General features: G+C 36.8%; 1 protein-coding gene and 1 pseudogene across 10 annotated transcripts in view; one reads left to right on the top strand and one right to left on the bottom strand.

The window, feature by feature from the left end:
• Positions 1 to 27,758, top strand: part of SMAD2 (SMAD family member 2) — a 99,993-nt gene that overhangs the window by 34,826 nt on the left and 37,409 nt on the right. For 6 of the 10 annotated variants that reach the window (XM_035270986.3, XM_035270982.3, XM_035270984.3 and 3 more), the window contains 2 exons: positions 1,547 to 1,835; positions 26,904 to 26,993. In XM_035270986.3, the coding sequence (XP_035126877.1) occupies positions 1,600 to 1,835; positions 26,904 to 26,993 (326 nt within the window). In that variant the 5' untranslated portion in view covers positions 1,547 to 1,599. The remainder of the gene's footprint in view (positions 1 to 1,546; positions 1,836 to 26,903; positions 26,994 to 27,758) is intronic. The other 4 variants (XM_035270988.3, XM_078346934.1, XM_078346935.1 and 1 more) reach the window with 1 other exon arrangement.
• On the bottom strand, positions 17,383 to 19,392 carry LOC100397445 (L-lactate dehydrogenase A chain-like; annotated as a pseudogene).

Here is a 27,758-nt window from a genome sequence, read left to right as displayed (position 1 = left end):
CCACCACACCCAGCTGGATCTTATTTAATGTTAAGAGTATATGCAAAGTGTGCTTAGAAACTGTTGTCTGATCATTATTATTAAGGAACAAACTCATGAAAATGTAAGCATGATTGTATTCATAAAGATACACTTTGAAAACTGCAGTTGCAGTATTTGGGGTGTGTGATGTAAAGACCTCTTTACTTTCTAAAAAGGATGCTTTTGGGAACTTTATTAAATATGCAGATTGAACACATATTTTCCTTTTTTCTATATCTCACTAAAATTGGCAAAGAAAGAAAAGCATAAGAGGTAAGGAATGAGAGCGGAAACACTAGAGGAAGGAGAGGTTACTCAGATCTTGGAATGTGAATCACAAATAGAAATGTCTTAACTGATACAGCAATACTAGAAGGCTGAAATCTTAAGTTCCACGAGAGACTACAGGGAAAATAGGGAAGAAAATAATCAAAGAAATAATAAAAACAAGACTCATAGAATTTTAGTATCAATTAAGTGCTCAGAACAGTTGATGAGAAAAAGAATAAACACTGCATACCCTCTTAGAACATTATGAAATTTCAGAACCACAGATAAGATATTAAGAGATTCTGGAGCAAATCACTTTTTAATCAAAGGATCAGGAATAAAAGTTATGTTAGACTTATCAGTAGTGGATTCTAGGAAGTTGAGGGGACAGTGCTTTCTAAATTCTGTGTGAACTTATAAGGAATGACTTACAGCAAATTAAGCAAAAAAAAAAAAAATGTCAAGGTATACAAAATCAAGGTATGCTATGCTACTTTTATGTAGGAATAAGGTGGTGGGAATGTGGATAGATATGTGACCATGTTTATATTTGTAAAATGACACTGAATAGACAAAACAGCTTAATAAAAATGACTCCTGTGGAGAAGACAGGTTATTCCTTAAATTGGGAAGAGAAACCCTCTAACTTTACTCACTAAGCAAATTTAGATGAAAATGAAAAAAGTATAAAAAGTTTCTTTCAAGGGCAGGTGAAAGTGGACTACAGCTTTTCTCTGCAGTTTGCCGTGTTTATTTCTTTGTTCTTGATTTTTTCACAGTTTATGCATTTTCCCTTCTTGTAACTATAGATTTTGCCTCCTGGTAGTTACGAAAGTTTAAAACCTGGGGGAGAGTGGGCTTATAAATTTTCAATGTATTTTTGTATAGTCTTTTGAGAGTAGATTAAAGTTCTAAAAAGTGAGAAAACCTTTTTTTGTGAAAATATTTTAATTGACAATTTTAAGAGTTTAGTATTGGTAGAGAAACATTGTTAGAAGTATCTGATTTTACTTGCAAAATTACTGTGTTTGCCCACAAGACAAGTCCTTATAACATTGGCTTGTTTTTTAGACTAGTTTGTTTACATAATTCATTTAAATTCATAAAGATAACTTTTTCATGGGTTGGGAAATCTGTTGGGAAAGTCATAATTTGAATTTCTGTCTGGTTTTACAGTTTGCTTTCTATGATACGTTGAAATTATTTCTTGGTATTCAAGTTAGTCTCTACATGATCCTTTCAATATCTTTGCTAGGTTCGATACAAGAGGCTGTTTTCCTAGCGTGGCTTGCTGCCTTTGGTAAGAACATGTCGTCCATCTTGCCATTCACGCCGCCAGTTGTGAAGAGACTGCTGGGATGGAAGAAGTCAGCTGGTGGGTCTGGAGGAGCAGGCGGAGGAGAGCAGAATGGGCAGGAAGAAAAGTGGTGTGAGAAAGCAGTGAAAAGTCTGGTGAAGAAGCTGAAGAAAACAGGACGATTAGATGAGCTTGAGAAAGCCATCACCACTCAAAACTGTAATACTAAATGTGTTACCATACCAAGGTAAGTTTTGTTAGATCCCAAGTGTGATGATCAAATTGTGTAAAGGAATCTGAGGGAAAGTTACTGAATTTGTGTTCAAGTCGCCTGTAAAAAGTGATGATTAAAATATGACTGTTTTTAACCTTGTTGTATAAATTGTTTTTATTAGCTGATTTGTTTTAGAAATCATTATCTTGAACAGTGAGAAGGTTGAATCAAGCTTAACAAGTTACTTAGATTTATTATCTTCGTTGCCTAAATTTGTATGTTATCTTCATTTCTGTGATTGAATGATACTTGAATAAAGAATGGAAGCTTTTTCTACCACTAACATAGTAGCAACCTATGGTTTCTCCTCCCTTGGTCAAAACTTTTATCAGTTGGGTGAAAAGAGGCTGCTCACTTTTTAATGAGTTTTATATGGTTTTTCTTTGAGTGGCAGCATTACTTCCAAAAGAACAGTGAGTTCGGTGGCTTCTTAAATGTTGTAAACATTAGTCAGACCTGTCTTAAAGACCTACGTCTTAGGTTGGGAGGACCTGTTACTTTAAAAGGCTGAAGTTTTCTGAGGATAAATTAAATCATTTACAGATAAGTACCACTGTCATAGTATTTTTATTTTTTTAATAAAGTGGCAGGTGTTTTTAAATATGTTTTACTACTACTTGTATACATTACAGGTTTTGGGGGGACTGTAAGAAATGTAGAATTCTCTAAAATGATTGTTTGCAGTGATATAATGTGGACTAGCATATAGCGTGTGAAACCATTCTACTTGGCTTTGAGCTTTGAGAAGGACACTTTTGATGCTTGTTGGATAATAGATTCCAATAACACGAGCACAGCCTGTCTAGCTGCAAATACTAACAGTAGAATATTTCTTGCCTTGTTTGGTGGACCATCCATTACTTTCCCTTACTTGTTTTGTGTATATCTTAAAGATTTCTTTTTTAATTTGTTCATTTGTTTTACAAATGCCTATTGAGTGTTTGCTGTGTAGAAGGCACTGTTTCTAGACATATGGAGTTACAGTGATGAACAAAACACAAAACTCCTGCCTTCCTAAGGGACAGAAATACACAGTAAACAAGTAAACAAATTAATTGTAATTTGATATGATGAGTGCAAAGAAGGCAACCAAATGCAGTGATATGATAGAATAATATGAAGAATTAAAAAGCTGCTTTGGCTTGGATTGTATTGCTTGAGCAGAGCTTCGAGAAGCAGCAGCTAACTGAGGGAAGAGAAAGTGTGAAGACACTGAGGTGGGCTTCTTGTATTAGAAGAATTAAAAGGAGCCCAGAATAGATGGGCTTGTTCAAAGCTTCTATAGGACATCCTAGGGCATGGTGAGAGTTCAGATGTTAGTCTAAATATAACAGGAAGAAAATGAGTTTATTCTGATGGATTTTAAAGAGGATTTTCAAAATTCACATTTTAACCAAGGTTTTTCTGGGCTGCTGGAGACAAATGAGGGCATAATGGTATGTGTGTAGTAGGGCAGATAGAAGCAGGAAAATTAGGAGTCTGAGTAATCTAAATGCAAGATGATAGAGGCTGGACTGTGTGGTGGCTGTGCCAGTGCATAGGTTTTAGAAGAGGAACTGAGGATTTGCTGGTGAACTGGCTGAGAAGTCAGGCTCTATTTTTCATTGTGTAGTACCTGGCATTTAAGTTAGGTGACCACTTATCACATGCCTATTATGTGCCTGGTGTGCTCTTCCTCACTGGAGTTAAGATATAATGTTTGCTTTTAAACTGCTTGCTTTCTAGTAAGGGATATCAATTTTTTTAAAAAAGAAGAAGTTAAGGCATGGTAGATATTAGAAATATGCTCGGGGATTACCTGGGGAGGAGGCTTGTGGAAAGTTTCCTTCTGGAGGAATACTGGTGCTTGAGTTGAGTAGGGTAAAGGAGGAATTAGAGGAGAAGCCTGTTTCATCACATGTAGCGCAGTGGTTTTGACTGGTGAAGTGTTCCAAGCAAGTTGGTGTCCTTAGAGTATAAAGTAAGGGGTGGTAAGTGGCCGAGGTGAGTGTATAGAGGTAGTAAGGAGTCATTGCATGCCGTGTGAGAGTTCACACTTAACCGGAGGGTGACTGGTGAGGTTGGGGCCATTGAAGTGCCTTAGGGTCTGAAGGCTCAGAAGTCAGATTAATTTCAATTGTAATGTGGGCTGCAGTGAGAAAACCCCTTGTGAGGCTGTCAAGAATGGAGGCTGGGAGACCAGTTAGTAGGTTATCACTTGATCGAAGGAAGCTATGTGATACAGGCAGAGATAGAGCCATGTTTTTGCACAACTTCAACAAGGCTCAAGTTCATTGCAGTGAGGTTATCCACAGAACAGAGCCTGAGAGGGTCTAATCTTTTAAGGAAGTACAACAGTATTAAAATTGGCCAGTGCTGATATTTAACCTGTGGAGGTCTGAGGTCAACTTCATCATGACTCTTTATTCCCCCCACCACCCCCGCCCCCGCTTTTTTTTTTTTTACAGCCTCGTTTGGAGATAGAGCTCTCTGAGCGCTCATATACTAGAGCTGCTTCATCATTAAAAACACTTTTTTTTCTGCCCTTTCACCTGATTGATGATTTTAGATGTTGCAAAATTGAGATTTGTTATTGATCGTGGTCTATAAAAATTTTTTTAACTTTTTGCACACTATAGCTTGGTGTCATATTTTTAAAGTTTGTTTTTAGTAGAACAACTAAGTTTTGTCAGATTATTAGTGATTTTTTAACTACAAAACAAACATAAGAAATTTAGTTGGAATTCAGGGAACTCATTTATATGTAGAGTGTAAAAGATGGGGAGTGGGATGGAAAAGGTCTGTTATGGATAAATCCAAACCTTAGCTTAAACAGAATTATTCAAAATGTGATACACAGTGGATTTAATGTAAGCACATTTACTCAAAATTGCAAGTAAAATGTTAATAAAGTACCTTTATGGTTTTATAAGTCAAAAACAATAAAGTTCAACTGATGAAGAACAGGAAACAAATTACTTAATTATAAGAAATGGAAAATGTTTTCTGTTGAAACGTTTTGTTTACTGAACAGTTCCTCCCCTCTTCTCTCAGCCCCTTAATATTAGAGGGGGGTTAAAGTTAGGGCAGAAACATAGTCCTGCCTCTGGTACTCCCACTCCCCTCACCTTAATACTCTTGTTGCCTCTGGCAGTTTAGAACTGTAGTTACAGATATGTCACTGTTGCTTCCTTCCCAGCATTTTCTATGGTGACAGAGTAATTTATAGGTAGAACTTAACCTCAATAAAAGCTACAGTGAGGTATAATAAAAAATTTCAGGAAGCTTTTTCACCTCAAACATTTTTGAGTCTGAGGAATGGGAGACAATTTGGTCATGAAGCCAGAATGGCAGTTTATATTTAGGCAAAGAATCAGACGTAAGGAAAAGGCTTTCAATATATTATCCACAATAAAGCAAAATTGAAACTGCAGTAGGGATGGGGTTCTGTAAGGTTAAAAGTAAAGGACTCTGAAGTGTTAAACATTCTGTAAAGTTAAAAGTAAAGGATGGAGTTCTGTAAAGTTAAATGTGAGGGCTATGGGGTCTAAAATGACAGTATTATAATAATTACACATAAATGTATAGGAATGTAAAATTTATTTTCATATACATAAATTACAAGGACTCTCCTAAGGTGGTACTCTGACCATGTAAACACATTTTTGATCTTTCATCCTAAGGAAAAAATCAGAATATTGTCAAAGATTTCTGATGTTCGTTTCAGTGTTGTTTTTCCTTTTCTTCCACCAGTCCATTGGAATGTGTATTGTTTTTAATAACAGTGAATTAGAAAAAAAATCCAATCCTAACCTTTAGTTTCTTTAATAAAGAACACTGAGCTTATTTTATACCATAATTGAACGAGGATAATGAAAGAGAAGTTCATACCACTCTTATAAACATAGATGCAAAAGTTATAAATAAAATATCAAACTAGAGTTCAGTGGTTTATTAAAAACAAAATCACAAAAACATAACTAAGCACGGTTCTCACGCCTGTAGTCTTAGCACTTTGGGAGGCTGAGGCAGGCAGATTGCCTGAGGTCAGGAGTTTGAGACTAGCCTGGCCAACATGGGGCAACCCTGTCTCTACTAAAAATAGAAAAACTAGCTGGGCATGGTGGCGCGTGTTTATGATCTCAGCTTGCTAAGGCAACAGAATCACTTGAACTTGGGAGGCAAAGGTTGCAATGAGCCGAGATCACACCCCTGCACTCCAGCCTGGGTGACAAGAGTGAAACTCCATTTCAAAAAGAAAACTAGTTAAATTTTATTATAGACATTCAAGGATGATTCCACTACAGAAAATCTGTTAGCATAAGATACTGCAAAATCATATTTAAGAAGCACTTTACAATCATTACAGATATAGAAAGAGCTTTCTATAACATTCCTATTCATGTTTACAAATTAGAAATGGGAGTTTTCTTAGCTTGATAAAGCATACTTCTAAAAATGTTAATAGTTATGAAACTTTTAGACATTAATTGACCAAATTTTTAGTTGTGACTGTGGATGATCTTGAAAAGTCCTGTAGTTTTTTCCTAATGTTTATATATAAAAGTATATTACTTTTATAGTCAACACAATTAAATGGTTAAATAGGATTTTGGGCAATTTAATTCTTTTCTCTTTATGACAAGACTTGTCTTTTTTCTGTTACAGAGCAATTCCATTTTTTTAGCATTCTCTTCTGATATATGTATGTTTATGACTATTTTTGCCTTCAAAAAGTGTGTTACTAGCCGGATGTGGTGGAATGCACGTGTAGTCCCAGCTGCTTGGGAGGTTGAGGCAGGAGAGTCATTTGAGCCCAGAAGTTCCAGGCTGCAGTGTGCAGTAATTACATCTGTGAACAGCCACTGCACTCCAGACTAGGCAACCTGTCTCTTTAAAAATAAAAAAGATGCTCAAGTCTGTAATCCCAGCACTTTGGGAGGCCGAGGCGGGTGGATCACCAGGTCAACAGATCGAGACCATCCTGGTCAACATGGTGAAACCCCGTCTCTACTAAAAATACAGAAAAAAAATTAGCTGGACATGGTGGCGCCTGTAATCCCAGCTACTCGGGAAGCTGAGGCAGGAGAATTGCCTGATCCCAGGAGGCGGAGGTTGCAGTGAGCTGAGATCGTGCCATTGCACTCCAGCCTGGGTAACAAGTGAAACTCCATCTCAAAAAATAAAAAATAAAAAAAATTAAAAAGTTACTTAAAAACATAAAAATAGAACCTGTCTCTTAAAAAAAAAAGTTACTTAAAAACATAAAGTAGTATGTATGTAACTGAAAATCAACCATGGTTATACAGTGGAAAAATCAGTCTCCCTCCCACTCCTTTCTCTCGTCACCCAGTTTTCCTCTGTAGTGAACTTTCTATTACTAGTGCCTCATGTATCCTTTCCAGGATGTTTCTTTTTAATGTTGCCATTAACATTTGGATTTTGTTTTGCTTCTTAGAAATTTTAAACATCAGAGTAATTAGTAACTTTATGCAGACTGTCTTGGAATAGAGCAGTTCCAATAAAAAAAATATCATCTTTTATTTCTAGCTTCATGTTCATACACTTTTGCTTCTCTAGATAATCAGGACTAGCTAAAGAGAAGTATTTTTGAACCCAAACCATGGTATTCTTTCATTCTTAAGTGAGTGCTTTTTCATAATAGGGTAATTCTTCTCACTCATACATAGGCGCACGTGTGTGTGTGTGTGTGTGTGTGTGTGTGTGTGTGTGTGTATGGTAATATGTATGAAGTACTATGATGGAGGGAACTCTGAATTTCAAGTTTGATAACCTGTTTTTTATGTCAGCTTCTTCAGTATTGATGAGTGTAGATCCTGTGGAATATGACTGTACTTTTTACTATTCTCTCAGCTGTGAAAGGCAATAGTGCCATCTGAGTACTTTCACAGTATAACTTCTGGGTCCGTTGGAATAATGTAAATGGGCTTCATAAGCTATTAAACATTATAGCTAGGATTATGATTAATTGGAAAAATTCAGATATTCCAGGTCTTTGTTTTCTTTCAATTTTTTTCCCCAAGAGAACTCACATTAAATTGTAGACATTAAAATATATTGTCTCTGCTTAGAGAAAACTTTTGCCAGGCAACATTGCATAATGTGTAATTTATTAAATGTATAAAATTTGTTGATAAAGTCAATTGGAACAGTAAAACTCTATAAATACAAATTAGAACTTTGAGGTTATGGGGAATAGGGACATTTTATCAGCCTTAGCATCCAGTTTGTCATACAGTGTTTGTAAATGTGAAAGCACTTGTGATGAAGTCAAGGATCGCCTGAAACACACTTTGGAAGGCACTTTGCTAAACCCTGGATCTTTATCTGGTGCCTGCATTTACAGTTAAGTATTTTGAGGGGGCTCCTGTTCCAGGACGCTGGTATTCAAAGTCCCTTGTGTATATGATACATTCTTACATGGGACATTTTTATCAGTTATCAGGGAAAATACCTACCTGTCCTAGGACCTTTGTCCCTTTACAAAAATTACTGAATTATACCCAAATTAATTAATTCCTTTAATTTCATCCTGTAACACCTGTTGCAATAGACAACATACCGACTTTTCTCATCCTGTTAATTTAATACATTAGCTTCAGGAAAGAGACTCAACCTAGCTAAAATAATAGGCATTCTAAAAATTACAATAATCTTTTGTTTTCCCAATATCCTTGGTCTGTTTCCAGTCGTACCTGGAACCATTTCAGTCTACGCAGTTCTTTTTTTTTTAAAGTATTTGCTATCCAGTCCAAAATGTCATACCCAGGCCATTCTTATGTGACTGACTACATTCTGGGGAAGAACCATACTGTTTACTCCTTCCCCTTCTGTCTTGTAATAGAGTACTTCCAGGCCTATGTGGTCCTCATTGGCAATATAAGTAAATGTATCACTATCCAAAGTGCCCGAGATAGACAGTACCCACTGATGGACTATGGAGAGGTGAGATCACAGTAAAACAGCAGTTTAGGATATCTTGCTTTAAATCTTCTCTTGTACTTAGACTAAAATCAAAACGTTTCTTATAGGCTGTTTTTTTAATTTTTTTCAATGCAGATATTTTCTGTTGATCTACTTTGAGTTTAGTGGTCCTGTTTTTGTGCTGTATTCAGTCTGTTAAGCCTACATGAGTTCTTAATTTCAAATGCTATATTCTTCAGTTACAGTATGTTCCTTTGGTATTATAGATCCCCAAATCTCTGTTGAAATTCACCATCCATTTTGTTTATTTCCTTAATATATTTATGATAGTTACTTTAAAGTCCTTTGTCTGGCAGTTCTAATACCTGGATCATCTATTGGTCTGCTTTTGTTACTGTCCATTCTTCTTCATATCTTCCTGCATTTTCATGTCATACAGTTTTTATCCTATGCTATATATTGTGCACATTATGTAAAATTCACTTATAAAAGAAAGATTTTGTAAATGGTGCTTTCCCCAGAGTATTTGACCTTACTTACCTATATCAGGTAGACAGAGAGGATGCTCATTTTAATCTGATTAGTGACTGAGCTGGGTTGGAGCTAGACTGCCATTTTAATTTGGTTTAGTCTGCCACTGGATTATACCTTTACTGCAAACAAAGCTCTCCGGGGATTTTGATTGAAAGCATGGCAGACTGTCACCTAACCCCTGAAACACTGGGAGATTCACTTCTACGTTTTTGAAGTATGAGGTGACTTTCAAAGTATGAGCTCTTTACTCTCAGGTTTAAGATCTGATAATTGTCTTGAGGGGGAATACTTGTGATTGTCAGAAGTTCTGTTTTTTATTTCTGAGAGCTTCTTTTCTCAGATCAAGCTGAGGATAACTCAGCTTGCACCTAGAAATCTGTACATGACCCCAGGGGAGGAAGTGATAGGCATTTGTCAGTTCACCTAGAAAGCTGCTGTGCTGCAGTTTCAGTTCTTCTGGATCTCACTAGTTTGATAGCTCTCCATTGTCTTTTGAGCAAGTTTTTTTTTTCTTTTTCTTTTTCCTTTTTTTCCCCCTTCTAGTTATTGTAGTAAGAACATTGGACTGTTGTGACCTGCTTATATTTTACCTGGAAGTAAAACTGTAGCAGAATATTGTAATAGGAACTGTTCTGGTATTTTCCAAATCTGAGATTTACTCCAAATCTGAGAACAGTAGATTCCAAATAACCTACATTCAAAATTGAGGTACTACAGTGTTCTTGCAGAATTTGCAGAAAAAGACTCCCTGAGTCAAGCATTGCTACAATTAAAACCCATTACTCACCTCTAGGCTATATAAAGATTGTGAGTTCAGGAGAAGGACCCCACAGCCAAAACCTTTTTTGGTGAGAGTAGTATATGTTAAGGTATTTCTCCCTTTTTTGTTAATCCAATTTGAGGAACTTGACAAGAACTTCTCAGTTTGACATGTGTCTGCTGAGGTTTGAGAGATAAATAGGACTGGTACTTGACTTCTATCTGAAAAGGCCTAAAAAGTGAGATAAAGGCTGGTGCTGCCCCTTTATCAGTAGAATGAAGAAATGGCACAATGGGAGTGGCCAGCAGTTTGTCAGAGTTCGATGGGTCAAAGATGGAAGAATTACCCCCATGGACTAAGTAGACTTTAGTAAGACATAATAGTTGAACTTGGCTTGCCTTGAAAGGATCAAGAGGCCATACTTGGTTGGAAGGTCACAATGTTCCAGGCAGACCAGCCTGAGAAGTTCCCGCATCAGGAACTAACTGTAGGTAAGAGAGTCGGCATTTAGACTCTCACCTCCACAGGACACCACATGACTGTCGCATCAGATTACAGTCCAGCCAGCCACATAACACTGTGCCCTTTTTCTCTTAGACACCCTCTTCCTGCTATTTCGGAACCTGGAGGGGCCTTTAAAATAATATCTGGAGTACTGGAAGAGGTAGAGTGCAAAGAATTAATGAGATAGTAAGATTTTGTCTTTGCTCAGGCTAGATTTTTAATCTCTGAAGAAATTAATACATATATCTGGACATGACTGGAAAGGTGTTGAAATCTTTTTGAGATTTTGTGCAGACAGGATAAAAGCCGCTTGAGAAGAGCTGCTTGTTGGAGAGCAATGACTAGAGTGGAGCTCACTAAGTCCAGCTTGTTTCATGAGCTGTCTGTATCTTCATTTTGAAAGTTCAGAATTCCAAATTTAGTGGTTGCTGGGGACGGAGAATATGTGGGGAGAACAGAGGGATGTTACGCGCATCTGCGTGAAATACATGCCATTTTAACGAAAGCATTTTTTTTTTACATGCAGTCATGACACTGGTTGCTTTATTTTCAAAGCAAAGTTAAAACTACAATTTTCTTCTGTTATCATCGTTTTCCTTGAAGTGTTAGGTTAGTCTTTACTCTCAAAATCCAACTTTTAGCTCTGCCTTTGGGTTATGATGGGAAGCACTGTGAAATGGTCTTCATGCTCTTATGAAACTGTGATCACTAATAACACTTAAATTAGAACTGAAACATATAAGACTTCTAACTTCACCTCAGCCTTTTGTTTTAGAATTTTGCTTATCTTTATGGCTTTATATATATATGTATATATATGTATATAATTTCTCTGAAATTTGCTAGTACAATGAGGGCTGGGGGCGGTGAAAGATTATATTTATATTGAGGACGATAGGGAAATTGAGAGATACTGAACAAAAATTTATAATGAAGTTAAGTAATTCAAAAAGGGTTTTCCTATATAATTTTTATATGATGCCTTATATAGTTTGCATCCACAGGTATAAAACATTAATCTATGTGCTTAAACATTTGCCTAAACATTTTAACGTGTTATCTAAACATAACCTCTGTGTGAAAGCTGTTTATCACATTCAGAATGCTGTACAAATTTGAGTTGATTTTTACTTTGTGGGATGCTAATTTTCAAACATTGCCAGATTATAAAAACATTTCTCTGCAATCAGTTAAGCATTATAAAACTGTATAACTTAAAAAGTTGAATTTCATGAAATCACATTCTGTATTGCAATCCTTGTTTTATGTTTGATGTACAGTCATCCTTGGGATACCCCATAACTCCAAAATCTGGAGAGCTCAAGTGTCTTATAAAATGGCATTGTATGCAAATAACCTGTGCACATCCCCGCATATATTTTGTTTTGGAGGTGGATGGGGAGACAGTGTCTGGCTCTGTCGCCCAGGGTGGAGTATAGTAGTGCAGTCTTGGCGTACTGCAACCTCAGCTTCCTGGGCTCCGGTGATCCTCCCACCTCAGCCTCTCCAGTAGCTGGGACTACAAGTGCATGCTACCATGCTAGGCTAATTTTTGTATTTTTGGTAGAGACAGAGTTTAATCATGTTGCTCAGTCTGATCTTGAACTTCTGGGCTCAAGCGATCTGCCTCAGCCTCACTTACAGACATGAGTCACCATGCCCAGCCTGTATTCTTTAGTATTGTATTTTTTTAAATATAGTTTTTCCTCCAATATTTTCTACCCATGGATGTGGAGCCCACAGATATAGAGACCAACCATGTATTCCAGATTTTTATGCACTTATTTTAAGATTAGAATGACATGTACTTACATTTTATATTTATTTATTTTGTCATTTAAAATACTATTTTTTAATTGTTAAAAAAAACCGCATGTATTGGCCACATACAGTGGCTCATGCTGTAATTCCAGTACTTTGGGAGGCCAAGGTGGGTGGGTCACTTGAGGTCATGAGTTTGAGACCAGCCTGGCCAACATGGCGAAACCCTGTCTCCACTAAACACACAAAAATTAGCCAGGCCAGGTGGCATAATTCCAGCTATATGAGAGACTGAGGCATGAGAATTGCTTGAACCCAGGAGGCAGAGGTTACAGTGAGCCAAGATTGTGCCACTGCAGTTCAGCCTGAGGCAACAGAGTGAGACTGTCTTGAAAAATTAAAATACATGTACTGTAAATAATTTATATACCTGGAATACTATACCAGTGTTATTGTTTTAGTTTTGATTTGCTATGTTTATATTACTTGTTTCTTTTTAGTAAGTATATGAGGCAGAATAATGTTGGTAATTAAGAATGTGGCCTCTGTCTCTGCCACTTGCTGGCTGTAGGACCTTAGACATGTTACTTTATCTCTGTGCTTCCATGACCTCATTTGTCAAATGCAGACATGCCTGATTGACATCATATTTCCCTAAAATGACGTGCTTTCTCGAATGTTCATGGCAGCTTTATTCACAATAATTAAAACCTGGCAAGAGGTCAGGTGTCCATCAGTATAAGAATGACTAAACGTTGTACCTGTTCAAGTAATGAAAACTCCTTAGCACTTAAAAAAAAAAGTCGTATATGTTAACATGGATGAATCTCAAAATCATGCTGAGTCAAAAAAGCTAGACCCAGAAGAATGTGTACCATATCCCATTCACAGACTTTCCAGAAGACACTACACCTACGGTGAAAAAAGATCAGATTAGATTAGTGGTTGCCTCTGGGGATGGGGGAATGGATGGCAAACATTGAGAAAGGACATGGGCGATGATTTGGACAGGGTTGAAAAGTATAAACTTTATGCATCTGAGAAAACTCAGATGGTACCATTAAGATGTGTGTTCATGCTATGTAAATTTTACATAAAGTAAAAAAGAACAGCAAACTGTACTTAATGTGCATTCTTAAGTGTTTGGATTTGTGGTATCTGCAACTTTTTTTTTTCTCTGAGACAGGGTCCAGCTCTGTCATCCAGGCTGGAAGTGAGTGCAGTGGTGGAGTCACTGCAACCTCCGCCTACTGGGGTCAAGCCTCTGGTTGGCCTCCTGAGTACTAGGAGCACAGGCGTACATCAGCACACCTGACTAATATTTTGTATTTTTGGTAGAGATGGGGTTTGACCATGTTGCCCAGGCTGCTCAGGTACAACTTTATGTTTAACATTCCAAAAAAATAAGAGGTGGAAAGAGAGGTTAAGTAAATAGATGTTAGAGCAAAGAAAACAAATTTTAATTGCAGAATCTAGCTGATGAATATATAGGATGCTTACTCGTAACTCTCTAGGATGTTTGAAATTTTTTGTAACAGAGAACTCAGGAGAAGATGGAAAGCTTGTTCACTGAAGTATCTGAGAAGTTGGAATAAATACTTGGAAACTGTTAAGGTTTTCTTTTCTGAGGTATTTCTCCCCAGAAGTTTGCTTGATCCTTTTATGTTTTATTTTTTTAAAACTGGGATCTCTCTGTTACCCAGGCTGGAGTGCAGTGGTGCATCATAGCTCACTTTGGCCTGAAACTCTGAACTCAAATCATCCTCCTGCCTCAGCCTCCCAAGTAGCTGGTACTGTAGGCACGTGCCACCATGCCTGGCTAATTTTTTAATTATCTTGTACCGATAGATGGGGGTCTCACTTTGCTGGCCAGGCTAAGTTTGCTTGATTCTTAAGAATGTGTGGGGACCTATCTCTACAGAGCTTTCCACCAACTTTCATAATGGAATTAGTTGTTAAAATTGTGCTTGTTACATGAGCATCTGAGACCTTGGAATAAAACCAAGGTCTGATATCTGGATCTATATTTGAATTTACTGTGTTACTGATTAGAAAGGCTCAGCATGAGTTTATTTTCTTTAATTGTTTTGTATGTATTCTTATAAAAGTACAGCAAAACTTTTTATTCAACCTTTTTTTTTTTCCTTGAGGGTGAAGCTATGTTTTCCTTATCTTTTTTTGCCTCTGCACATTATTTTGTGTGTGTGTGTATGTGTGTTTTTTTTCTTTTTTTAACGAAAGACAAAGGGGAGAGAGAACAGGAGTCTTGCTCTATTGCCCAGGCTGGAATGCAATCCAAAAATAGGTATCAAAACCCTCCTTTATGCCAATAATTGTGCTTTACAGAAGAGACAGGAAGGAATAAGGGAAGAAAATAACAGCCAACCAGTATTTCCTTTAAGTCTGTGAAATGCTATGCAAATGCTGAAGAGTGATTCACTTCCAATTATGTGGTCACTTTTAAAATAGATGTAATGTGATACTGAGAAAAATGTATGTTCTGTGGACCTGGGGTGAAGAATTCTATGAATATTCACTGAGTTTACTTGTTATAGGTCTGAGTTCAAATCATTGATGTCCCTGTTAATTTTCTATCTCGTTGATCCGTCGAATATTAACAATGTGGTGTCAAAGTCTCCCGCTATTATTGTGCGGGAGTCCAAGTCTCTCTAAAAGTGATTAAGAACTTGTCTTATGTATCTGGGTGTTCCTATATTGGATGCATATATATTTGTGATCATTGACTCCTGTTGTTGCACTGATCCTTTTATCATTATGTAATGTCCTTTGTTTCTTTTAGGCTTTGTTACTATTAAAGTGTATTTTGTCAGAGACAAAAGTTACAACTCCTGTTTTTTTTTTTTTTTTTGCTCTCCATTTGATTGATAAGTCTTCCACCAATCCTTTGTTTTGAGTCTTTGTGTGTCCTTGCTTATGAGATGGATCTGGATACAGCGTACTGATGGGTTTTGACTTTTTATTCAATTTGCCTGTCTGTGTCTTTGATTGGGGCATTTAATCCATTTAAAAATTTAGGATTAATATTGATATTTGTGAGTTTAATGTTGTTGTTTAATGCTCGCTGGCTATTTTGCCCATCAGTTGATAATAGATTCTTCATTACGGAGATACTCTTTACCTTTTGGTAAGTTTTTGGGATGACCGATAGTGGTTCTTCCTTTCTGTGTATAGTGCTTCTTTCAGAAGCTCTTGTACAGCAAGCTTGGTGGTGATGAAATCTCTGAGTGCTTGCTTGTTCACGAAAACTTTTATTTTTCCTTCATTTATGAAGCTTAGTTTGGCTGGATATGAGATTCTGGGTTGAAAATTCTTTTCCTTGAGGATATTGAATATTGACCCCCCCACCCCTTCTAGTTTGTAGGGTTTCTGCTGAGAGATCTGCTGTGAGTCTGATAGGCTTCCCTTTATGGGTAACCTGACCTTTCTCTCTAGCTGCCCTTAGAATTTTCTCCTTTATTTCAACCCTGGTGAATCTAACGATTATATGCCTTGGGGTTGCTCTACTTGAGGAATATCTTTGTGGTTTTCTCTACCAGGTAACTCTCATTACCTGGAGTTGAGTATTGTCCTGCCTTACTAGGTTAGGAAAGTTTTCCTGAATAATATCCTGAAGTATATTTTCCAGCTTGGATTCATTCTCTTCATGACATTCAGGTACACCTATCAAATGTAAATTAGGTCTTTTCACATAGTCCCATATTTCTTGGAGACTTTGTTCATTCCTTTTTACTCTTTCTTGTCTAATCTTGTCTTCTCATTTCATTTCATTAAATTGGTCTTTGACCTCTGATATCCTTTTTTCTGCTTGATCAATTCGACTGTTAAAACCTGTGCATACTTCGTGGCATTCTCGTATTATATTCTTCACTTCCATTAATTCACTTATATTCCTCTCTAGATTGTCTATTCTTGATAGGATTTCATCAAACCTTTTTTCACAGTTCTTAGTTTCTTTACATTGGGCTAGAACATATTCTTTTAACTCAGAAGTTTTTTATATCCACCTTCTGAAGCCTAATTCTGTTAATGGAATGCACTCGTTCTCCATCAGACCTTGTTCCCTTGTGGATGAGGAACTGTGATCCTCTGTAGAGGGAGAGGCACTCTGATTTTGGGTATTCTCAGCCTTTTTATGCTAGTTTCTTCCCATCATTGTAAATTTATCCACCTGTCATCTTTGTAATTACCAACTTTAAAATTAGGTCTCTGAGTGGACATCCAGCTTGTTGATTCCCAGAGCTGGAATCTTAGCAACCCACTGCGCTGGCTAAAACAGCAGTGTTAAAATTCATGGTGCTTTTCTGCCTGGGAATCTCCAGTCTGGCTTCCTTCTTGAGGAATGGTGAGCTGTGTACAGCTCAGTTATCTGGAATGTAGACATGCTCTGTTCTGATTTGAAACTTAAAATGAAACACTGATTCCTGGGATGCACATTTGGTGACTGTTTTTGAATGGTTACTATTTCACTACAAAATAAAATTGAAAAACATTTTCTACACAGCTAAGGTTTAAGCCAGTTAAGAACCCTCTTAAACTGTCTCCAGATTTAATTACTGCCCCGTTATGCCTTAGTTATGATGGAATGTGAGCACTTATTAGCTACTGAAGATTCAACTTTTTGAAATAAATTTCTTACTATATTTCTTTTATATTTTCAATTTTTCAAGAATATCTCAAGTTTTCAAGAGAGAGTTTTTTTGCATCTATAATGCAGCAACTTAAAAAATCCTTTGCACCTACTCGTTTCTCAATCAGGATTGTCTACATTTTGCGAACAAAATATAGGGAAGAGACTGGATTCTGAGGCAAGTGAAAGGCTGTTATTCTATTTTTTTTTCACTGTTCAAGGTTTATTGGGGGTTTTAGTTGGTGTAACACTTGGTTAGTTGGTTGCATTGTTTATATGTAGATCTTTTTACATTGTATGGTAATGTACACTACTGATATGTATAGTTCACAAAATAAGATCCTTTGGAATAAGACATGTGATATTGGATCTATACGCTGAATGCCACGATGTGACCGACTGGGAAAAAATGTTGGACTAGGCATGTTCAGTGAAGGAGCCAGGAAGTTATATAACAAATGAACATCTCTGGCTCAAGGGGCAACTGCAGCATGTGCAGCATTGGCAGTGGTGCCTCAGAGGTGGCAGAACTATTTCACACTAACCAGTTTAGGACTACACAAGGTTACCGCCATCCAGCATCAGAATATAGCTGTAGGACTTTACAAACCGTTCCTATTTCTAACTTCTGGAATTGATGTTTTTCCCAGTCCATCTTAAAATATGACTGCTTTAATCACAGATCAGATAAAAAGGACAACATGCACAACCTCCAGCTAAAATCCTGTTGTGGCCTAGACAGTGAAATGCTATGACATCAGAAGACTTTCAAATTGCAGCTCTTTTTGGATCCCCCAAAGTGTATCCGCACTCTTCCTCAAACGGGCCTCTTCCTCAGGAGTCAGAGTCACCTTCACAACGTCTGAGATGCCATTCTGTCCCAAAATGCAAGGAACACCAAGGAAGACATCATCCTTTATTCCATAGAGACCCTTAATCATGGTGGAAATTGGGTGCACCCGCCTGGATTCTTCATTGTAGTCTCTGCCAAATCTGCCACAGAGAGTCCAGCGGCCCAGGATGTGTAGTCTTTGAGTTTGATCACCTCGTAAGCACTCTCAACCACCTGCTTGTGAACCTCTTTCCACTGTTCCTTATTTGTATCAGTCCCTAAATCCGGGTGCAGAGTCTTCAGGGAGACACCAGCAACATTCACTCCACTCCACACAGGCACACTGGAATCTCCATGTTTCCCAAGGACCCACCCGTAACAGCTTAATGGGTGAACTCCCAGCCTTTCCCCCATCAGGTAAAGGAATCGGTCTGAATCCAGAATGCAACCACTTCCAATAACACGGTTTTTGGGAAAGCCACTTATTTTCCAAGCCACACAGGTCAAGATATTCACTGGATTTGAAACAATAAGCAACTTGCAGTTCGGGCTGTGTTGTGAACTGAACGTGAGCCCAGGAATCTTGTCCAGCAAGAGGGTCCCAAACCTGGAAGAGAGCGTGCGTGGAAAAAAAGGAGAAAGAAAAGAGTGAGGTCTGGAGGACTGGCTTAGGCTATGTCCAAGCAGCAATTTTATTTTTGCAATAGGTTCCATTATATAGTTTTCTGCTTAATGTTGTTTACATCAGATCAAAATGCTTAAGTCACAAGGTAAGCAAGTAAAGCCCACTAAGTAAGTTATGCCCAGTAAGTAGGTTACACCCAGTAAGTAAGTTACGCCCAGTAAATACTTAACAAGTGTAAATACTTAATATTTTACAACAAATGTAGCAAGCATCCAAAATGAACACAATGAAGCAATAAACCATAAGGAACCAAAAGTGGACACAATGCCTCCCAAGTCCTCATATCCATAAAGTAATGTCTGTTAATTATTTTGAATAGCATAGTCCCTCTCTCGGTTCCTGCTTTCCCTCAGCTCGACTCCCCCAACCGGGGATCTGTGTCCAGGCTCAAGCTCACTGTATGGCGAGGCCCATTTCCTAAGGGCCTCACACGGGAGCGATCCCCACAGTTCTCCCTCAGGGCTGTATTTTACAACATTAGGAATGATGAATTTAAAGATGTTCACATTACGCTGGACCAGATGAGGACGGCTTTCTCCCTCTTGCTGACGTGCCCCAGCCGTAATAATGACCAGCTTAGAGTTTGCAGTTACATTATAGTCTTTGCCAGAGACAGTCTTTGGTGTTCTAAGGAAAAGGCTGCCATGTTGGAGATCCATCATCTCTCCCTTCAGTTTGTCTTCAATGACATCAACAAGAGCAAGTTCGTCTGCCAAGTCCTTCATTAAGATACTGATAGCACAGGCCATACCAACAGCACCAACCCCAACAACTGTAGTCTTATTCTGGGGGGGTCTGTTCTTCCTTTAGAAGATTATGAATCAGCTGATTCTCGAGAGTTGCCATTTTGGACTTGAAACCAAAAGGAACCAGGAATGCATGTCGGGCGGGCGTCGGGGGCGCACAGCAGTGGGATCCGGACTCGGCAGCAGCTGCTTCAGCATCAAGGCTGTTTATTCGTAATCATTGATGAAGAATTTAAGTTTAATCAAAGCAGTCACATTGTTTTCAGTGATGTGATAGATAAATGACATTTAAACATATGTAATTGAATACTACAGTCTATTTTGTGTCTCTTTCAATTATATTTGTAGTGAAGATAAAGTACACAGGCACACATAGTACTTATAATTATGGAGACCTAAAAAAATTATTACAATGATTACCTCTTCATTCCTGAGCTGTTTAAAATCTAAACTTTTAGTCTAGAATGAAAGGGTTATTTTAAGTAGAAATAATTATGGATGCATAGTTACAAATTATTCCCCTAGAACTCTATATTAAATGAGTAGATACGTAATCAAGAGCTGGAGTCTCAGGTAAAGTTCCTTTTGTTGATACTATTCTGCTAACTTATTAACTAATTTTACTGAGTGTTGGGCATGCTTTAATCTTAGCAGGGTGACAACTTAGGTAGTTATCTTTTTTATTTGTTTAAATAAATATACTGTTTAGGCAAGATCATGAAAAATAAATTAGTAAAACAATGGGGTTTATTACTTTTGACGTTGGTTGTCTAACTGCAGCAGTAAATCTTGCAGATAATGGCAGGAACATTAAACTGGTTTAAAGGGTTACCAGATTCTGTGATACGAGCCCCCTTTTACCCAAAGTTGGTAGTGTTTTCTTAACTCTCACTGCTTCTCTTTTCTTTCTTCATAACAAAGATGTGAATGAATATATATATATATACCCTTAATGCAAAAAAGGTAGTGTATTAACTGACATGAACATAATATCTGGATGGTTGGAACAAAGTGCCAAATGTTAATTTAGATGTGTATATATGTAGGCAAGTGTATCATTTGTAAATCGTACACTAGATATTAAATTTTAACTTCAGTTTTCAAAAGTCAGCCTATTCTTAGATGAAGAAAATCTTTAATGTGTTTATTTTACTGATACTTATTGTAAAAGTTGTTGCTAAGGAAATTCGATAAGGATTTCTGTCAGGTTTACTATCAAGTGATCCTGTTAGTTTAGTGATTAGTATACTGTATGCCAACAAATGTAGTTGCCATCTTAGTATATTTATGACTTTAATAACTGTTTTACTTCTCCCCACATCTTTTTAAATTCAAGCTAGATATGTAAGTAAGAACATTACATAGTTGATAGAGGGATAATCTGTTGTTAATACACTGTTCCATGCAAAGAACTTTGGGACTTTGCAAGAGATGCTAACGTATGTATACTTGTTCATCTGTGAATTGATGCTGGGACATCACTGTAGTTAATTAATGGTCTATTACATCTTATTTCATCATATTGTAATATTTGACATTAATTTATTAGTAAACTATCAAATTTGTTCAGGCAGAATTTATGAGACAATTTTTGCATGATATTTTTCATACATAAGAATTTTAAGAATATCCTGAAGTTAGGTGGTCAAATAAATTTAGGAAATGTTGAGCCAATGTGTTTGGGATATTGCTGTCATTGTTATAACAGCTTAATCTCTTTAGGATATACTGTTGATTTCACGTAACAAGTAGTCTTAGTTTAACATTTTCAGACCTATTTTCTATCCTTAGTACTTTGTAAACAGCTTGTTGTTGTACAGCTTCATGTTTTTCACATTTGAGTAGTAATGTGCAGACATTTCTTGTGGACTTCCTTTGGTATTATATAAATGTAAAGAAACGTACTAAAGTGTAAACTTATGCTAACCAAAAGACAAATTTATACTCAGCTATATAACCCACAATTCCGATTACCATCAATTTCATAGGTGATGGATACTGTTTTTCCATAACTTGCAGGTTACTGTGAGGTCCATAATCCATTTAATTTTACAAAGTACTTGATATGAAGTAGCGAGCTTATGAAGACAGTTGTTATTAAATACTTGTTTCTAAGATGCACATTTTTTTCACTTTGGGATGCACCTTGTACATAAAATTGAAAGAGGTTTTTCAAGTGTTACACAAATAATGTTGCATTTTAAAGTAGATTATCTTAGATTAGAGAAATTTATTGCATGTGTAAAAGGCTTTTTATAAAGTTGTTATAATCAGTGCTACTTCTCTCAAATTTTCCCTGTGTTTGTTTCTTTTGATATTATTTAGAAACTGGCCATACCTGCAGTTATAACTTGCACTTCTTATTAACAAACTGAAAACCTGGGAGGTGTAATTTTTCCCCAGTGTTATTTAGAATGTTATGAGTTAATGTGTCTAGGAATATTATAATCCACTTTTTGTACTATGAAAATACCAGCTGGGTCACCAAATATGTTGTTTTCTGGGTGGTACACAAAGGCCTTTGGAAGCTCAGGGTGTTGTGGGGAAATACATTGTAATTAGACAATTAATATTTAAGGACAAGTGGGTGATTAAAACTGCTGGATTAAAACCTACCAAAAGGCATCTAAAAAATTGACCTGGTTTGCTAGACATGTTAAAGAACTAGTAGTAAAGTTAAAAGGTAGCTAGAAGGGGGCAGTTGACATAAATGCATATGTAAGGAAATCGGTACCAAAGGTTCATGTGAGACAGAAAGGACATTGTGTCAGAAGAGAATGATCAGGGCTCAGGCTGCCATGTTATTATTTGTCTTTTATAGTAATGCTCAAACTGTGCTTTAAATTAGGCAGTACAGAACTGTTGTGTCTCTGATATTTAGTTATGTAAGGTTAGAACCATATCTTTTTATAGAAACATTGAGAAGACGTAGACTTTCATTTAATTCTCTGGTGATATTTTCTTTTATTTTTAAAATTTTGGTGTAAGGCAATACATTCACATAGTTCAAAAATAGGCATATTTATGTGTGTATACACATACAAGCATGCATGTACACACACATATATTGGAACGTCTTCCTTCCCACTCTGTATCTCGGGTAACTACTGTTCATGATGTATGTGTGTCTTTATGCATATATTAGCAAGTACTTATAGATCTTTTTACCTGTCCTTTTTTTTTTTTTTAGACGGAGTTTCACTCTTGTTACCCAGGCTGGAGTGCAATGACGCGATCTTGGCTCACTGCAACCTCTGCCTCCTGGGTTTAGGCAGTTCTCCTGCCTTAGCCTCCTGAGTAGCTGGGATTACAGGCACGCGCCACCATGCCCAGTTAATTTTTTGTATTTTTAGTAGAGATGGGGTTTCACCACGTTGACCAGGATGGTCTCGATCTCTTGACCTCGTGATCCACCCACCTCGGCCTCCCAAAGTGCTGGGATTACAGGTGTGAGCCACCGTGCCCAGCCCTACCTGTCCTTTTTTAATAGAATGAGTAGCATATTTTAGAGACCTTTCCATATCAATTCATAGGGTATCTTCATCTTATGCTAAATTGCCCTATGAATTTTTTGTTGGGACTTTTTCTGTTTTGGTTTTTACTTTGTGTTCTGTGTTTTTCCTTTTTTCAAGTAAAATTTTCATATGGTGAAGTGTACAAATCATATATTCAGTTCAGTTAGATTTGACAAATGCATATACCTGTTTCAAGATAAAGAATATTTCAATCATCCAGAAAGTTCTTTCATACTCTTTCCTAGTGGTTCTTCTGGAAACAACCACTGTTTGAAATTTTTCACTTTGAATTTGTTCTGCCACTTCTGGAACTTCATAGTGGAGTCATGCACTGTAGATGCTTTAATGTTCAGCTTCTCTTGATCAGAATATTCCCAAGATTCATCCATGGGTCAGTAATTCTTTTTCAAGATTGTTTTGCTATTCAGATTCTTAGTATTTCCATATACATTTTAGATCAGCTTGTCAATTGCTACAAAAAATTTTTGCTGAAATGGTGACTGTAATAGATACCAAACAAATAGGCAACAGTCATTAGGGAATTAGGGCAGATGGATATCTTAATATTGACCCATCTGCTGTATCTCTACGTAGCTTTTAAAAAAAATCTTTGAGCAAAGTTGAGTTTGGGCAGAGTTCACAGTCATATTTTGATGTTTTTCCCTTGTGCCTCTTTCTTTACAGGATATCTTCCTCCTTTTTTCAAACTCTGGCAGCCCCAAATGTGTCCTCTGATTCTAGGGATTCTAGGTCAGTAAAACTGCAGTTTTCTAAAAACAACAAAAAACCCCTGCAGTGTTCTGTTTGAATCTAGTTGCCCTGCCTAGCAGTGACTAGGGAGTGCCCTTGGGGACACAGCCACAGAAATGCAGCTCTTATCCAGTGCAGTTTGCAGCTTTGACAGGTGGTCCTCCCTTCAACTTTTGTCTGTTTTTGATCTGTCTCCACTGTTTTCAGATAGTTGATTGTTATATTTTGTTCAGTTTATCATTGTTATTTGAAGGAAAGTTAGCCTGACTGAGGCTGCTCTGCCATTACTGGTAGTAGAACCTCCCTTCTGTTTTGTGTATTTTGCTAATTGCATACTGTTTTAATTATTGAGAATTTATAATGTGGTTCAGAATCTGGTAGGGCAAGTCTTTACTATTTTTTGTTAGAATTTTTCTGGTCATATTTATTTATTTTGGCATATTATAGTATTTGGACTAATACCTGGATTTTTAAAAAATTTATTGAGATTGTACCAAATGTATAAATTTGGTAGAAGGATTATCTCTATGATGGTATCTCCCTGTCTAGGGTCCTATGTTTTTCTCTTTGCTCAGTGTACTTTTGTGTTCTTTAGTTATGTTTAAAATGTTTCTTTGTATAGTTTGACACAGTTATAATTACATTTATCTAGATGCTGCTTATACAACTCTCATTATCTAGGGGGAATTGGTTCTGGGATTTCCCACTGATACCAGAATTAGTGGATGCTCAGGTCTGTGATATAAAATGGCATTGTAAGCCTGGGCATGTTGACTGACTTCTGTAATCCCAGCAGTTTTGGAGGCTGAGGTGGAAGGATCACTTGAGTCCAGGAATTCAAGACCATATCTGGCAACACAGTGAGACTTTTGACTCTACAAAGTGCTGAAATTAGCCAAGTGTGGTGACACATGCCTGTAGCGCCAGCTACTCAGGAGACTGATGCGGGAGAACTACTTGAGGCTGGGAGGTCAAGGCTGCAGTGAGACATATTTTAAAAATAAAATGGCATTGTATTTGCATGTAACCTATGCACATTTTCTCATACTTAAAGTTGGCTGTTCCTGACCTTTTTGGCACCAGGAGTCAGTTTTGTGAAAGACAATTTTTCCACGGACCATGGCAGTGCAGTGATGGTTTTGGGATGAAACTGTTCCACTTCAGATTATCAGGCGTTAGATTCTCTTAAGGAGTGCCCAACCTAAATCCCTCACATGCGCAGTTCACAATAGGGTTCTCGCTCCTGTGAGAATCTAATGCCACTGCTGATCTTACAGGAGGCAGGGCTCAGGCGATAATGGTCTCTCCCCTGCTGCTCACCTCCTGCTGTGCGTCCTGGTTCCTCACAGGCCATGGACCGGTAACAGTCTGTGGCCTGTGGCCTTGGAGACTCCTGCTTTAAATCATCTCTGCATTATGCAAAATATGTAATACTATGTAAATGCTGTGTAAATAGTTGTTATACCATACTGCTTTTAAAGTTTGTATTTTTCAGTTGTTGCATTATTTTTTAGTTTTTAAAATTTATTTTTACTTTTTTTGATCCACAGTTGGTTGAATACAAGGATGTGGAACCCTTGGATACAGAGGACTATGTTTTGTTATAAATTGGATTATTTTTAAAAATATTTTTTATTATGTAAACAGGCAATGGTTTTACTAGTTAGAAGCAAATTTAATGTTTTTAAATACATTTTTCAATTTTGTTAGGTATGATAATGATGGAACTGAGGCTTAAATATACCCTATGACAGCAGTTGGAAAGTGGCAGAATTAGGGTTGTGGTCTAGATCTGTCTGCCTCTAGACTGATTGCAAGTTCTTCACAATTACTGTTTATTCTTTTCTGATTCCTTTCAAGGATTAAGTAAAGTACAACTTAAACTTCAGACTCTATTTTAGATCCTGGTTCTCATGTCAGTCTCAGAATAACTTGAGTGAAACGTTCTGATAGCAGAGCAAATAGCCTCTTGTGCTACACTTTTGTTAATTATTTTCGAAGAAGAGTCTGCTGTATACCATTTCTTTAATAAACTCAGACTCAAGTCTGTAGAATTTAGCTGATTCTATTGTGATTTAAACTACATTGTGCTATATGTTTCCAATAGTTATTTGAGAAATCTTTTAAGTCATCAATGTCATGGTTTTTAAATCAGTTTATCTTTGGGAAAAAAGGCAAAGGTCTAAGTTAGCTGTAATTTACCTGGTGTTTTCTGACTTTTATTGTCTGGTAAATATTGCAGCCTGAAAAAGCAAGAGAATCTATAAAACACTTCAGTGAGGTGCTGGAAAATTTCCAAACATGTTTTGTTTTGAACTGTCCAGTCACTGTAGCCCCTAAAGCCAGGCATGTCTTGTTCCTGCAGCCTGATGGCTATGCGACAGCACCTGTAGCACTGAAGCTGAGGATGCCCTGTGATTCTGTTGCCTCACCACAGGAAGCCAGCACTTCTCACCATTGCCTTTTGAAATGTTGATCCAGTTAAGCTCACTAACATGAAAATTTGAAATTTTATCAGCTGCTTGATTTATTTTCAAAAGATGTTTTGAAATACTCCTTTCTCCGCATTGAAGTTTTGATGATTTTGTAATATGCGAGAAATGAACTTTTCTGAAATTATCTTTTGACTAGCTTAAAAAGTACAACTGAGTACCTGAGACATTGGCTGTCAAAAGTTCCATTCCAAAACTTTGTTTTAAGCTCCTTCCCTTCTCTCACTGACCAGAAGTCACTTTGACATGAAGTAGAAGTAGAGAAAAAGGGAGAATTATCTCTGGGCTGCCCATATTCTGGAAAGAAATGTGAGAGAAAAATTTTAAGATGCTATACTAAATTAGAATGATTTTGAAATCTATTTCTTTGTCCATTCTAGTGATAAGAGAACAAAGTAATTTTCAGTAAAACTTAGAAGTATCTTGAACAAATAACCTAAAAATCTTAACTGTGAATGTATGTCTATTTTTATTGAGATTTTTTTCTATATTAAAAATCAGTTGACATCTGTTTTTAGATAATTTTTTATAAAAACTGGATTATAAAATGAAGCACTGTTAGTAAAGCTCATGGCACAGGTTTTAGATCTTTTGAATAGAGGAAATTGGAAAGGGCATTATAGGTGTGATTCATTGAACTAGAGGGCATTGGTGTTCACATTTTAAAAACATAATCATGACTTATCTGGAGTCACATGTTCCATTTTATTGGCTTCCTTCATATAGAAAATATAGTAACTAGCACTAAATGCCTGTGAAAAAGTGAAGCAATTGTATATTTTCTGGGTGAAGGAAGTATTCTGTACATTCTCCATGTTTTACATCATGGTATTTTGAATAACCATGCTTCCATGTTCACATCAATTTTTTGTTTTTCAATTTATGCACAGCACTTGCTCTGAAATTTGGGGACTGAGTACACCAAATACGATAGATCAGTGGGATACAACAGGCCTTTACAGCTTCTCTGAACAAACCAGGTGAATATTCTGCCCTCTGTCGAATCCTAGAGATCTTGTGGGTGGGGGGTTATATTTTGGAAGACCTATATGGGGTTGCTTAGTGTAATTTTGCCTAGGATGTTTCCTTAATGTAAAATAAGGCATAGCATTTAAAATATCTGCTTGCCAGTATAAAAAATATATTAAATGTTTCAGCTGATGTTTTAATCAATGCAGTTCTAGTTTGAATCTTCTTTATTGTATCCCCTAAAGAATAAGAAGTTTGATAACTATTTATTTTAGCTTGAGATCAGATTATAATCTGTTGTTGGGCTAATTTTTAAGTAGATACATGATCAGTTTTACTAAATTTGTTATCAAAATCTCATCTTTTTACTAATAAATACATATTTAATGAACCCCTTATATCACAATTAACAGTAGGTTAACTCATTTTTATGTTACTTTTTAAAATCATTTCATTCTCTTTTTTGCGTATATGGTATTTGTTCATTTCATCTCATCATATTCATTACCATCCACATTTATTTGTGAACTATATAAATATACCTCAGTTCTCAAAGCAGTCACAACTGGGTAATGAGTTGCAGTAGTCTGAGGAAGTTACTATCACATCATTGTTGGTATTTATCATTCTTCACACTAGTTCCTTTTTTGACTGTTCAGTCACCTCCAGAATTAATACCCTTAGAAGCATCTCTAAAATGAGTTTGATTGACTAAACATAGAAGTTGACAAAGTTTTTCCAGTATAACTGCATAATACTTTTTTAAAAATTAATTT

Source organism: Callithrix jacchus, chromosome 13 (genome assembly GCF_049354715.1).
Source record: "Callithrix jacchus isolate 240 chromosome 13, calJac240_pri, whole genome shotgun sequence".
Taxonomy (NCBI): Eukaryota; Metazoa; Chordata; class Mammalia; order Primates; family Cebidae; genus Callithrix; species Callithrix jacchus.
Note: the sequence above shows the minus strand (reverse complement) of the source record. Positions and strands in the feature narration are given on the sequence as shown.